Raw genomic sequence first — 13,413 nt, forward strand, 5'->3', positions numbered from 1 at the left:
AAAACAAACAAAATAGCGTGATTGGTTGAGAGCCAATAAAACGGCAGTCCTACCCTCCGGCTCCATGGCATATTGCATCATTAATGCAGCAGTGTACAATACATTTTTGGACTCACCGTGTTGTGCTGTGCGCACTTCCTTCGAAACCACTCATTGTCAAATTTAACCATCAAGTTAAGACATTATCCCTAGTTAATAATAAAAATAATGACATGTTCTTGAATCATAATAATGAGTGAATACATTTTCACAGTTTGTTTCACCTGTGTGTTTTGTTTTGTAGTAGATGTGTTTGATGTAGTGATGTAAATAGTTGATTGCTGATAATTTGTATAACGAACATGTGTGCCTGATATTTGTAAATTGTATTTAGAATAATAACAAACAAACAATCCTACAACAACAAGTTACACTGTCATCATCGGACTTATTTTCATTTAACTAGGCAAGTCAAAAATATTATTTACAATCACGGTCTACCCCGGCCAAACCCTGACCCGGCCGGACAACGCTGGGTCAATTGTGCGCTGCCCTATGGGACTCCCAATCGCTGCTGGTTGTGATACAGCCTCGAACGTTTTAGAGTACACTTCCACTGAGATTCAGTGCCTTAGACCTCTGCACCACTCGGGAGCCCAGTTGGATTGCAGAGAAGTGTCTGTCAACGTTGATGTTAGGACCCTGTGCGGATGCTAGATTATCTTGGTATGGTATGATTAAACGATACATATTATAAGAAATGATTTTTTAAATAAACAGACTGTATTCAACCTTAACGGATCCCCAACCTAGACCATCGTTTTTGTCGCCCTCTGCAGGCCACAAACCACACAGTTTCACATTCAGTAGATCAATTAGAAAGAAACCGATTTATAATAGAAATTAATTCCCTCAAAATAATATTGAAAATAAAGTACAATATTTAAATTAAAATGTATTAACCAGCCAAACTCATTTTTGGACGTCACAGCATTGCGACGGAATAGACTCATCTCTGACTCATTCTGATGACGTACTTCACAGTCCAGTGAGTTGACAGCGCAACGAGTTTCCACAATGCAAAAAAATCAACAATAACCACGTTTCACGTGTTTGTTGACATTTGTATTGTAGTCATACATGAGTTGAATGCAGAGCCTTTGAACTGAACGTATTCTATAGATTTTAGTCCGTGATTTCCTAATCAAAATGTCGTTTCTTATGGATTCAGTGATCATGTTCACCTCACAGGTAAGAATTGCTAGCTAACATTAGCTGTTCTTGGGTGGCTGTTGTTCTCGCTAGCTAACAGTTACTGTAACCTTACAAGAAACTGCTAGCTACTATAACACCACTTTTGGCTCCCTTTGCTTAGCCAGCTATTATGTTAGCCAGCTAGAATGTTTGCACATACACTGTCTTGGGTAAATTTACTGACGTGAAAATCTTCCAACTTCCCAGGTGCTCTTCTTTGGCTTTGGGTGGCTGTTCTTCATGCGGCAGCTGTTCAAAGACTATGAGGTATGTTATTTAGTTACTACACAAGTACTGTTATATTAGTTATGATTTGGTAGATATTAATCTACATGCCTTGTCTTTATTTTTGTAGCTAGGTGTCATTTTGTTTCTGGACCGTTTTTGTTTAAGAACAGTTGGGAGAACCAACATGAAACAGAAACAGACAGATCCATCAGCATGGGTGTTTACGCAGCAGTGATCTACAGAGACTGATCTAACCCTGTGGTCATGTTCCGGTCAACAGGTACGGCAGTATGTGGTCCAGGTGGTGTTCTCCATCACTTTTGCCTTCTCCTGCACCATGTTTGAGCTCATCATCTTTGAGATACTGGGTGCCTTAGAAACTAGGTAAGTACAATGGTTTAATTCATTCTTTACGTTACCACGTTCATTCGGTATGATACTTTTCTCTCCATTAACCAGCTAACATAGGCTAGCCGACGTCTCATAGATGTCCTTGTGTCCGTGTCCCTCAGTTCCAGGTATTTCCACTGGAAGTTCAACCTATATGTGATTCTACTGGTTCTAATCTTCGTGGTGCCTTTTTATATTGGCTACTTTGTCGTCAGCAACATCCGCCTTTGTGAGTGACATTTTATCCATGTTATTCCACCTGTAGCATAATTCCAGTGATCCTTCTGTGTTTGATGCTACAGAGTGTATGATGGGTGCTGTCTTGCTGGGGATTCTCACATGCAGTCTATGAAGTGTGTGTTTGTGTTCAGTGCAGAGACAGAAGCTGCTCTTTGCCTGTGTCGTCTGGTTTACCTTCATGTATTTCTTCTGGAAGTTGGGAGACCCTTTCCCCATCCTCAGTCCCAAACATGGTGAGTGCCTACCCTGCCCCCTCTCCCTATTCTCACTGCTGTGTTTAAGGCCCTATTCCAAACAACCCGTAGCCACTAATCATAGTCACCTCTTGTAGATCTGAAAGTGTGGCAGGTAGCCTAGTGGTTACAGTATTGGGTCGATTCCCCGAGCTGACAAGGTGAAAAATCTGTTGATGTGCCCTTGAGTAACCCTAATTGTTCCAGGGTTGCTGTTGTTAATGGCAGACCCTTGCTGTGACCACACTGAGGGTGTCTCAGGGAGAGTGGGATATGCAAAAAAACACATGCATATTAATATACACTTGTACATGTGTGAAATAGGACAAATATAAGCACCAAATTATTATAAGGACTGGATTGTAACAGTGATTGTACATAATGTTGCATTCTATACCTGTTTCTGTACCTCAGGTATCCTGTCCATCGAGCAGCTGATCAGTCGTGTTGGGGTCATAGGGGTCACGCTGATGGCTCTATTGTCCGGCTTTGGTGCTGTCAACTGCCCTTACACCTACATGTCCTACTTCCTACGGTTAGTGCACTAAGTCTTTATAGACCAAAACAGCATTAAACAACTACATTACCTACAATCTCATTCTCTAACTCCCCATAGACGCCTACTACTCTACTCCTCACATACTCTACTCGTCACAACTAAATGACCTACACTCTCATTCCCCACTATCCTTACTACCCTCACTACCTGTATACCTATGTGATGCATCTTTATCTACAGGAATGTGACAGAGAGTGATATTCTTGCCTTGGAGAGGAGACTTCTTCAGACCATGGACATGATCGTCAGCAAAAAGAAACGGTGAGGGATAGGGGAATATATTTCTATAGAGAGAGCATAGAGACCCTCACCTTTTTCTGATAATCAAATTATTCTAAGGCTCTAGTTTTCTGTTGTCCTGTGCCATTGTTTGGGGTCATGTATTTTCTGTTTTGTCTGTGCAGCATTGCCATGACACGGAGGCAGATGTACCAGCGAGGGGAGGACCAGAACAAACAAACGGGATTCTGGGGCATGATCAAGAGTGTCACCTCCTCACCACCAGGCAGCGAGAGTATCCTTCACACATCATCATAGGAAGTGTGTGTGTTTTTGTTGTGTGTCTGTGTACGGTTCCTTGACCCCCCTCTCCAGATTTGTCTCTGATCCAGCAGGAAGTGGATGCTCTGGAGGAGCTGAGTCGCCAGCTCTTCCTGGAGACAGTGGACCTGCAGGCCACCAAGGTAACGCATGTGCGCGTTCGCGTAACGGGAGCGTGACCACCGGTCCAGTTGAACCCTGATTAAAAACCCTATTTACTATTGAGGAGCAGACTGTATATCATTCAAACACACATCTTTATTTTAACTATATCTAAATGCCCCAATTGGAGAGATGGAAAATGGTAAAAGTTGTTTTAAAAATCCTTTTGGAATGTTCTGTGGTCCCCCAACGGCAGGCACGCGTTGAGGGCTCCAGTCCAGTTCCAGATGCAGCAGGCCTCTCCTGGGTCGTGTTGTACTGAGTGAAAGACAAAGATTCTGTCAGCAAATGGCACTGTTGCGCTAAGGTGCCGTAGGCCAAACACACAACTCCACAATTCACAATAAACCAAAATAGTAACTAAAGGAATACAGTAATATCAAAGCAAAAACAAACTAGAGTGGAAAATAGTCAATCAATTGACACAAGGTAATGTAAATAAAAACTAAATGGAGAGGCAAGGGATTGTAGCTCAGATAACGTTATCGGATGTCCTTTCAAGGACAATGTCTATTCACAAATAGTCTTTGGATCAAAGGTCAGTGGGGGGACACTCGTGATTTTAAATCATTCAGATGTGAGCTGGTAGTGTTCAGTCGAAAATGTGCTATAATCCACAATGTCTGTTGCGCCTTCTTCACCACGCTGTCTGTGGGTGGACCATTTCAGTTTGTCCGTGATGTGTACGCCGAGGAACTTAAAACTTTCCACCTTCTCCACTACTGTCCCGTTGATATGGATAGGGGGGTGCTCCCTCTGCTGTTTCCTGAAGTCCACGATCATTTCCTTTGTTTTGTTGACGTTGAGTGTGAGGTTATTTTCCTGACACCACACTCCGAGGGCCCTCACCTCCTCCCTGTAGGCCCTCTCGTTGTTGTTGGTAATCAAGCCTACCACTGTAGTGTCGTCTGAAAACTTGATGATTGAGTTGGAGGTGTGCATGGCCACGCAGTCATGGGTGATCAGGGAGTACAGGAGAGGGCTGAGAACGCACCCTTGTGGGGCCCCAGTGTTGAGGATCAGTGGGGTGGAGATGTTGTTTCCTACCCTCACCACCTGGGGTCGTCTGGTCAGAAAGTGCAGGACCCAGTTGCACAGGGCGGGGTCGAGACCCGGGGTCTTGAGCTTAATGACGAGTTTGGAGGGTACTATGGTGTTGAATGCTGAGCTGTAGTCAGTGAACAGCCTTCTTACATAGGTATTCCTCTTGTCCAGATGGGTTAGGGCAGTGTGCAGTGTGATTGCGATTGTGTCGTCTGTGGACGGGGGCGGTAAGCAAATTGGAGTGGGTCTAGGGTGTCAGGTAGGGTGGTGGTGATATGATCCTTGACTAGTCTCTTAGTGAAGGGTAAATGTGTTTCAGCCTCCCCGTACCCCCAAAAGGCCTCCTCTCTGGTTCAATCTGGTTTACAGTAGTTTGTTGCGTTAAGATCCGTCTGTTGTGTGCGGAGCTCATGGTCCTACAGTCAGGTCCACGCTGCTAGAAATTCAGTCCACAGGTGCTCCAGCATTAATGAGTGCGTAGCACGCAAACCAGCAGAGAATGTCGGCAGCTCTATCAGGAGAACTGTTGGAGATGGGATATGGAGAGGTACTTAGCTTTGAGGAAGGATGAAGTGTTCTCTCGCCCAATTTCCCAAAAGGCCTCCTCTCTGTCCCTCCCGCTCACCGGCACCCGTCATTTCGGTTCGCAAAGGCTCTTTGCCGTCGGGCCCACACAGCTACAGGTTCAATCCACAGATACATTGGCATTAATGAGCGTGTAGTACGCAACACAGCAGAGAATGTCGACATACGGCGCTATCAGGCATTATGTTGGAGTTGGATATGTAGAGGTACTTAGCTTTGGGAAGGGACTTTCCTCTCTCTGTCTGCTCTGGTCCAGGTCCGCTCCAGCTACCGCATGTCGTCATCAGTTGCCTCGGCTCTGGCTCTGCAACCGCTCTGCTCCCAGCTCACATCGACCCACAATGCTTCCGACCAGCACCTTAAATAAAGAACAGGTGCGAGCAACTCACCGGTCCCAATTTAGTGAAGCTTTAATTACTTACTCCCGTGATCAAAGGGGGAAGTTTTACAAGGGGCAAAAGAGGTGCGCGTCTATATATGTCTATATATAAGGTTCTGGCTTGGGCATATAATGCAATGTAAGAGGGCAGCTTCTAGTCAGATACATAGTCACCCATGTGACACACACTTAAGATAGTTAACTTACTACTACTAATAATAATACAAAGTTAATAAATAGTAATTCAACACTTCATTCGGGGCTCAGAGATTTTCAGGAAGCCCATCACTGCAGCCAACTCCAACACCCCCGGAATGGCTTCCAGTTTCTCAATGTCTTCATCAGAAAAGAGCGGCCACTCCTCGCCAGAGCTCAATCTGGGCTGGTAGGCTTTCGTCACTCCCCTGTAAAACTCAACTTTGCGCCTCAGCTCCATGTGCTTGTGGAATAGACGTTGTTTCTCCTGCTCAGGCAGGTGCTGATTGTGGTAGCGGAAGCTGGCCATTTGTAGGGACTGGGACTTCCAGTACCACTCACAGTTGTAGATCTCTGAGAGACTTGGGAGGACCTGACCTAAATTCACACATAAAACCAGATCTAAGGTTATGTACCTAAATGCATTCGAATTATAATGAGAGATACACGAAAATAAGCAATGAACCAAATCCTGGTAAGAACACAATATTTCTTACCATTGTTGATGTAGTCTGATGGTCTTGCAGGAAGATACTGCTGTCCTGGTGCCGTCCATGGTACAGACTGGTTCAATTGCCGGTTATTGAAGCTCATTTCTGAATAATGGATAATCTTGGAAAGCAGAAACAGTCTTGGGGTTGTTGTCACCAAAGAGTCCCAAATGATCGACTTCCAAATCAAATGAAAACAAAGGTGCCTAACAACCAAACATTCTAAACTGAAACTTTCTATTAGAGTAAACAGTATTTATTTTTAAAGCATACTCTATTTTCTGTATTACCATATTCTAAATACAAATTCTGAGTGTGAATAAACAGGTGTAATGTTATTCACTCAGAGGGGATATCATGAAACATTATTTGTATTTTTTTCTCCCAATATTATGTTCTTTGTCACACAGAAACATGCACACTTGCCTTGAACACACCAGCACGCACGCATGCATGCATGCACACACACACAAACACACACACACACACACAATGTCCATGTATAGTATATAGTGGCTATTGTAATGTACGTTTGGTTTCTAGTAATAAGTTGTCTTTGTGCCTCTGTTCTCTGGGCCTGTAGGAGCGGATAGAGTACTCCAAGACATTCCAGGGGAAATACTTTAACTTCTTAGGTTACTTCTTCTCCATTTACTGTGTGTGGAAAATCTTCATGGTGAGTCACACACTTACACAGCCTGACTGAGAACTAGACTCATCTCGCCCAACTTGGTTTTGCTTAGCCTGCTTGAAAGCCTGAAAAACAGCTAGAAGTATCTGTCAGTTTAGAGAATATCCAGTGTGGCTTTTGATATCTTTTTAATTAAATGTAATTCGAAACAATTAGGCTTTTTCTACCCATATAGCTTTGGGTTTATACTTCCTGTACTGTCTGTCAGTGTGTTATCATATCCCATCAGGCCCCAGAGCTACAGTTGAAGTCGGAAGTTTACAGTCGTGGCCAAAAGTTTTGAAAATGATACAAATATTAATTTTCACAAAGTCTGCTGCCTCAGTTTGTATGATGGCAATTTGCATATACTCCAGAATGTTATGAAGAGTGATCAGATGAATTGCAATTACTTCATTTGCCATGCAAATGAAGTGAATCCCCAAAAAAACATTTCCACTGCATTTCAGCCCTGCCACAAAAGAACCAGCTGACATCATGTCAGTGATTCTCTCGTTAACACAGGTGTGAGTGTTGACGAGGACTAGGCTGGAGATCACTCTGTCATGCTGATTGAGTTCGAATAACAGACTGGAAGCTTCAAAAGGAGGGTGGTGCTTGGAATCATTGTTCTTCCTCTGTCAACCATGGTTGCCTGCAAGGAAACGTGTTGTCATCATTGCTTTGCACAAAAAGGGCTTCACAGGCAAGGATATTGCTGCCAGTAAGATTGCACCTAAATCAACCATTTATCGGATCATCAAGAACTTCAAGGAGAGCGGTTCAATTGTTGTGAAGAAGGCTTCAGGGTGCCCAAGAAAGTCCAGCAAGCGCCAGGACCGTCTCCTAAAGTTGATTCAGCTGCGGGATCGGGGCACCACCAGTACAGAGCTTGCTCAGTAATGGTAGCAGGCAGGTGTGAGTGCATCGGTACGCACAGTGAGGCAAAGACTTTTGGAGGATGGCCTGGTGTCAAGAAGGGCAGCAAAGAAGCCACTTATCTCCAGGAAAAACATCAGGGACAGACTGATATTTTGCAAAAGGTACAGGGATTGGACTGCTGAGGACTGGGGTAAAGTCATTTTCTCTGATGAATCCCCTTTCCGATTGTTTGGGGTATCTGGAAAAAAGCTTGTCCGGAGAAGACAAGGTGAGAGCTACCATCAGTCCTGTGTCATGCCAACAGTAAAGCATCCTGAGACCATTCATGTGTGGGGTTGCTTCTCAGCCAAGGGAGTGGGCTCCCTCACAATTTTGCCTAAGAACACAGCCAAGAATAAAGAATGGAACCAACACATCCTCGAAAGCAACTTCTCCCAACCATCCAGGAACAGTTTGGTGATGAACAATGTCTTTTCCAGCATGATGGAGCACCTTGCCATAAGGCAAAAGTGATAACTAAGTGGCTTGGGGAACAAAACATTGATATTTTGGGTCCATGGCCAGGAAACTCCCCAGACCTTAATCCCATTGAGAACTTGTGGTCAATCCTCAAGATGCGGGTGGACAAACAAAAACCCACAAATTCTGACAAACTCCAAGCATTGATTATGCAAGAATGGGCTGCCATCAGTCAGGATGTGGCCCAGAAGTTAATTGGCAGCGTGACAGGGCGGATTGCAGTGGTCTTGAAAAAGAACGGTCAACACTGCAAATATTGACTCTTTGCATCAACTTCATGTAATTGTCAATAAAAGCCTTTTGACATTTATGAAATGCTTGTAATTATACTTCAGTGTTCCATAGTAACATCTGACAAAAATATCTGAAGACACTGAAGCAGCAAACTTTGTGAAAATTAATATTTGTGTAATTCTCAAAACCTTTGGCCACGACTGTACATACACTTAGGTTGGAGTCATTAAAACCTGTTTTTCAACCACTCCACAAATGTCTTGTTAACAAACTATAGTTTTGGCATGTCGGTTAGGACATCTACTTTGTGCATGACACAAGTAATTTTTCCAACACTTGTTTACAGACAGATTATTTCACTTATAATTCACTGTATCACAATTCCAGTGGGTCAGAAGTTTACTAAGTTGACTGTGCCTTTAAAAAGCTTGGGAAATTCTAGAAAATGTTGTCATGGCTTTAGAAGCTTCTGTTAGGCTAATTGACATAATTTAAGTCAATTGGAGGTGTACCTGTGGATGTATTTCAAGGCCTACCTTCAAACTCAGTGCCTCCTTGCTTGACATCATAGGAAAATCAAAAGAAATCAGCCAAGACCTCAGAAAACATTTGTAGACCTCCACAAGACTGGTTCATCCTTGGGAGCAATTTCCAAACACCTGAAGGCACCACGTTCATCTGTACAAACAATAGTATGCCAGTATAAACACCATGTGACCACACAGATGTCATAGCGCTCCGGAAGGTGGTGTGTTCTGTCTCCTAGAAATGAACGTACTTTGGTGCGAAAAGTGCAAATCAATCCCAGAACAACAGCAAAGGATCTTGTGAAGATGCTGGAGGAAACAGGTACAAAAGTATCTATATCCACAGTAAAACAAGTCCTGTATCGACATAACCTGAAAGGCCACTCAGCAAGGAAGAAGCCACTGCTCTAAAACCTCCATTAAAAAAAGCCAGACTATGGTTTGCAACTACACATGGGGACAAAGATCGTACTTTTTGGAGAAATGTCCTCTGGTCTGATTAAACAGAAACAGAACTGTTTGGCCATAATGACCATCGTTATGTTTGGAGGAGAACGGGGGATGCTTGCAAGCTGAAGAACACCATCCCAACCGTGAAGCACGGGGGTGGCAGCATCATGTTGTGGGGGTGCTTTGCTGCAGGAGGGACTGGTGCACTTCGTAAAATAGATGGCTTCATGAGGAAGGAAAATTAGGTGGATAAATTGAAGCAACATCTCAAGACATCAGTCGGGAAGTTAAAGCTTGGTCGCAAATGGGTCTTCCAAATGGACAATGACCTCAAGCATACTTCCAAAGTTGTGGCAAAATGGCTTAAGGACAACAAAGTCAAGGTATTGGAGTGGCCATCACAAAGCCCTGACCTCAATCCCATAGAAAATGTGTGGGCAGAACTGAAAAAAGTATGTGCGAGCAAGGAGGCCTACAAACCTGACTCAGTTACACCAGCTCTGTCAGGAGGAATGGGCCAAAATTCACCCAACTTATTGTGGGAAGCTTGTGGAAGGGTACCCGAAACATTTGACCTAAGTTAAACAATTTAAAGGAAATGCTACCAAATACTAATTGAGTGTATGTAAACTTCTGACCCACTGGGAATGTGATGAAAGAAATAAAAGCTGAAATAAATCACTCTCTACTACTCTCTACTATTATTCTGACATGTCACATTCTTAAAATGAAGTGGCGATCCTAACTGACCTAAGACAAGGAATTTTTACTGGGATTAAATGTCAGGAATTGTGAAAAACTGAGTTTAAATGTATTTGGCAAAGGTGTATGTAAACTTCCAACTTCAACTGTATATCTGTAGTAACCCTTGTTTTTTGTCCCTCTAAGGCCACCATCAACATTGTGTTCGACCGTGTAGGGAAGACTGATCCAGTGACGAGAGGGATTGAGATCACAGTTAACTACTTGGGCATTCAGTTTGATGTAGGCTCTTCCACATTCGCACTCTCACGCTCTCTCACGCTCTCTCTCTCTCACACACACACACACACAGTCACACACACACAGTCACAAAACATTTCCAGTTGTGTTAATAGCTGTCAGTTTATTCCTGGTGACTGATTCATCTATTTCAACATTGTTTTACAGTCAGTTTAGGAAGTCCAAAAACCGTAGTTGTGTTGGCATATTCTGTTGTTGCTCTAGTGTTCCTTACATATGCTCTCCTCTGCAGGTGAAGTTCTGGTCTCAGCACATCTCCTTCATCCTGGTGGGCATCATCATCGTCACCTCTATTAGAGGCCTTCTCATCACACTCACTAAGGTAAGTCATCTACAGACAGGAAGTTGTCAGTCTACATATGCGTGACAATGTACCCTAACCCCAATCCTGTCTGTTTCTCTATAGTTCTTCTATGCCATCTCCAGCAGCAAGTCCTCCAATGTTATAGTGCTGGTCCTGGCTCAAATTATGGTCAGTATGTCATCTCGCTCTCTCTGTGTCCCTCCCTGCGTCTCTCTCTCTCTGCATCTCTCTTTGTGTCTCTCAATTCAAGGGGCTCTATTGGCATGGGAAACATATGTTTAAGTGAAATGGATAAACAAAAGTGAAATAAACAAAAAGTGAACAGTAAATATTACATCTCTCTCTCCCCTCTCTCTCTGTCTCTCTCTCTCTCTGTGTCGCAATCGCTCTCTCTCTCTCCCCTCTCTCTCTGTCTCTCTCTGTGTCTCTCTCTCTCTCTCCCTGTGGCGCGCTCTCTCCCTGTGGCGCACTCTCTCCCTGTGGCGCTCTCTCTCCCTGTGGCGCTGTCTCTCCCTGTGGCGCTCTCTCTCCCTGTGGCTCTCTCTCTCCCTGTGGCGCTCTCTCTCCCTGTGGCGCTCTCTCTCCCTGTGGCGCTCTCTCTCCCTGTGGCGCTCTCTCTCCCTGTGGCGCTCTCTCTCCCTGTGGCGCTCTCTCCCTGTGGCGCTCTCTGTCCCTGTGGCGCTCTCTGTCCCTGTGGCGCTCTCTCTCCCTGTGGCGCTCTCTCTCCCTGTGGCGCTCTCTCTCCCTGTGGCGCTCTCTCTCCCTGTGGCGCTCTCTCTCCCTGTGGCGCTCTCTCTCCCTGTGGCGCTCTCTCCCTGTGGCGCTCTCTCTCCCTGTGGCTCTCTCTCCCTGTGACGCTCTCTGTCCCTGTGGCGCTCTCTCTCCCTGTGGCGCTCTCTCTCCCTGTGGCGCTCTCTCTGTCCCTGTGGCGCTCTCTGTCCCTGTGGCGCTCTCTCTCCCTGTGGCGCTCTCTCTCCCTGTGGCGCTTTCTCTCCCTGTGGCTCTCTCTGTCCCTGTGGCTCTCTCTGTCCCTGTGGCTCTCTCTGTCCCTGTGGCGCTCTCTCTCCCTGTGGCGCTCTCTCTCCCTGTGGCGCTCTCTCTCCCTGTGGCGCTCTCTCTCCCTGTGGCGCTCTCTCTCCCTGTGGCGCTCTCTCTCCCTGTGGCGCTCTCGCTCTGTCTCTCTGTGTGTGTCTCTCTGTGTTTCTCGCTCTCTCTCTCTCTCTTTTTGTCTCTGTTTCTTTCTCTCTTTCTGTGTCTTTGTGTCTCTCGCTCTCGCTCTGTGTTTCTCTCTCTGTGTCTCTTGCTCTGTCTCGCTCTGTGTGTCTCTCTCTGTGTGTGTCTCTCTCTCTCTCTCTGTCTCTCTCTCTGTCTCTCTCAATTCAATTCAATTCAATTCAAGGGGCTTAAGTGGCATGGGAAACATGTTTACATTGCCAAAGCAAGTGAAATGAATAAACAAAATTGAAATAAACAAAGTGAACAGTAAATATTATGTCTCTCTCTCTCTCTCTCTCTCTGTGTGTGTTTCTCAGGGGATGTACTTTGTGTCGTCGGTTCTCCTCATGAGGATGAGCATGCCTCTGGAGTATCGCTCCATCGTGACCGAAGTTCTGGGAGAGCTGCAGTTCAACTTCTACCACCGATGGTTCGACGTCATCTTCCTCGTCAGCGCCCTCTCCAGCATCCTCTTCCTCTACCTCGCCCACAAACAGGCACCCGAGAAGCACATGACCCCCTAGCACATGACCCCCTGACCCCACTCTGAACTTGACCCTTGACCCTTAGGTTACCTTTTCCAACCTTTCCCTGGAGGCTTTGATTCTCTGTTGGATTTTGATCTTCTCTTAAAAAAAAATCCATCTCTTGTCTGTCTGTGTGGTGGAGAGAAGCGCCTGTGCTTCCTGAATCAGGAATGTCCGACGTGTGGTCGTGTGGACCTTTGGTGTCAGGGAGAGTCAATGGAGATTGGAGTCATGGAAGACTGGACTTTGTATAATGTTGGGTTGAACGTGGGGATAATGACTCACATAATGGAACTACTGTACTTGAAATCAGGACTTAATTGTTCTTTGCAAAAATGAAAATGGGATATTTTACGATGAAGATGATGATATTTCATTGTGCTGTTGCCCCATTGGACAGAGGTTCTGTCTATCCTTAAATCAATCTGAGCAGAGCAGAACTGTCTAGTATACAGCACAGACCAGCTTCACTGCAACAGTAGCTTGTTTTGTGAACGGGGTTGTGAATACGTGTTTACACTCTATTTTTGACAAACAGAATAATCCAAATTATCATTTTAAATGTAACACATGTCTACCAGTATCCCCCAAATGTCCATGATGCTATTGGTTAGCGTATTTCATGGTGTCCAGCCTGTACATGCCATGTACCTGGGGTGGCGTGCATATCTACTGTATTTATTCTACCAAGACAGATGGGAAGGCTTCAGAATAAACCAATGTATGTGGTCATTAATGAGTTAGTTATCCATTACTCTGTTCCCTTTATTTTATTCAGTAAGTACTGCAATGCCCCTTTACATA

General features: G+C 44.8%; 1 protein-coding gene across 1 annotated transcript; it reads left to right on the top strand.

Moving 5' to 3' along the window:
* The first annotated feature begins 1,009 nt into the window (after positions 1-1,009).
* si:ch73-390b10.2 (Golgi pH regulator) lies at positions 1,010-13,341 on the top strand. Its single transcript, XM_029711966.1, has 14 exons — positions 1,010-1,230; positions 1,441-1,500; positions 1,742-1,845; positions 1,974-2,080; positions 2,223-2,324; positions 2,739-2,859; positions 3,064-3,144; positions 3,288-3,397; positions 3,478-3,566; positions 6,863-6,955; positions 10,450-10,545; positions 10,796-10,885; positions 10,970-11,035; positions 12,400-13,341. The coding sequence occupies exons 1-14, from the start codon at positions 1,189-1,191 to the stop codon at positions 12,604-12,606; spliced, it is 1,368 nt and encodes a 455-aa protein (XP_029567826.1). The 5' UTR covers positions 1,010-1,188; the 3' UTR covers positions 12,607-13,341.
* The last annotated feature ends 72 nt before the right edge of the window (positions 13,342-13,413 follow it).

Source organism: Salmo trutta, chromosome 24 (assembly GCF_901001165.1).
Source record: "Salmo trutta chromosome 24, fSalTru1.1, whole genome shotgun sequence".
Lineage (NCBI taxonomy): Eukaryota > Metazoa > Chordata > Actinopteri > Salmoniformes > Salmonidae > Salmo > Salmo trutta.

Coding starts and splice junctions, on each gene's coding strand:
- si:ch73-390b10.2 (XM_029711966.1), top strand. CDS start 1,189: ATGTCGTTTCTTATGGATTCAGTGATCATGTTCACCTCACAG. Junction 6,956..10,449: donor GTGTGTGGAAAATCTTCATG/GTGAGTCACACA, acceptor TGTCCCTCTAAG/GCCACCATCAACATTGTGTT. Junction 10,886..10,969: donor TTCTCATCACACTCACTAAG/GTAAGTCATCTA, acceptor GTTTCTCTATAG/TTCTTCTATGCCATCTCCAG.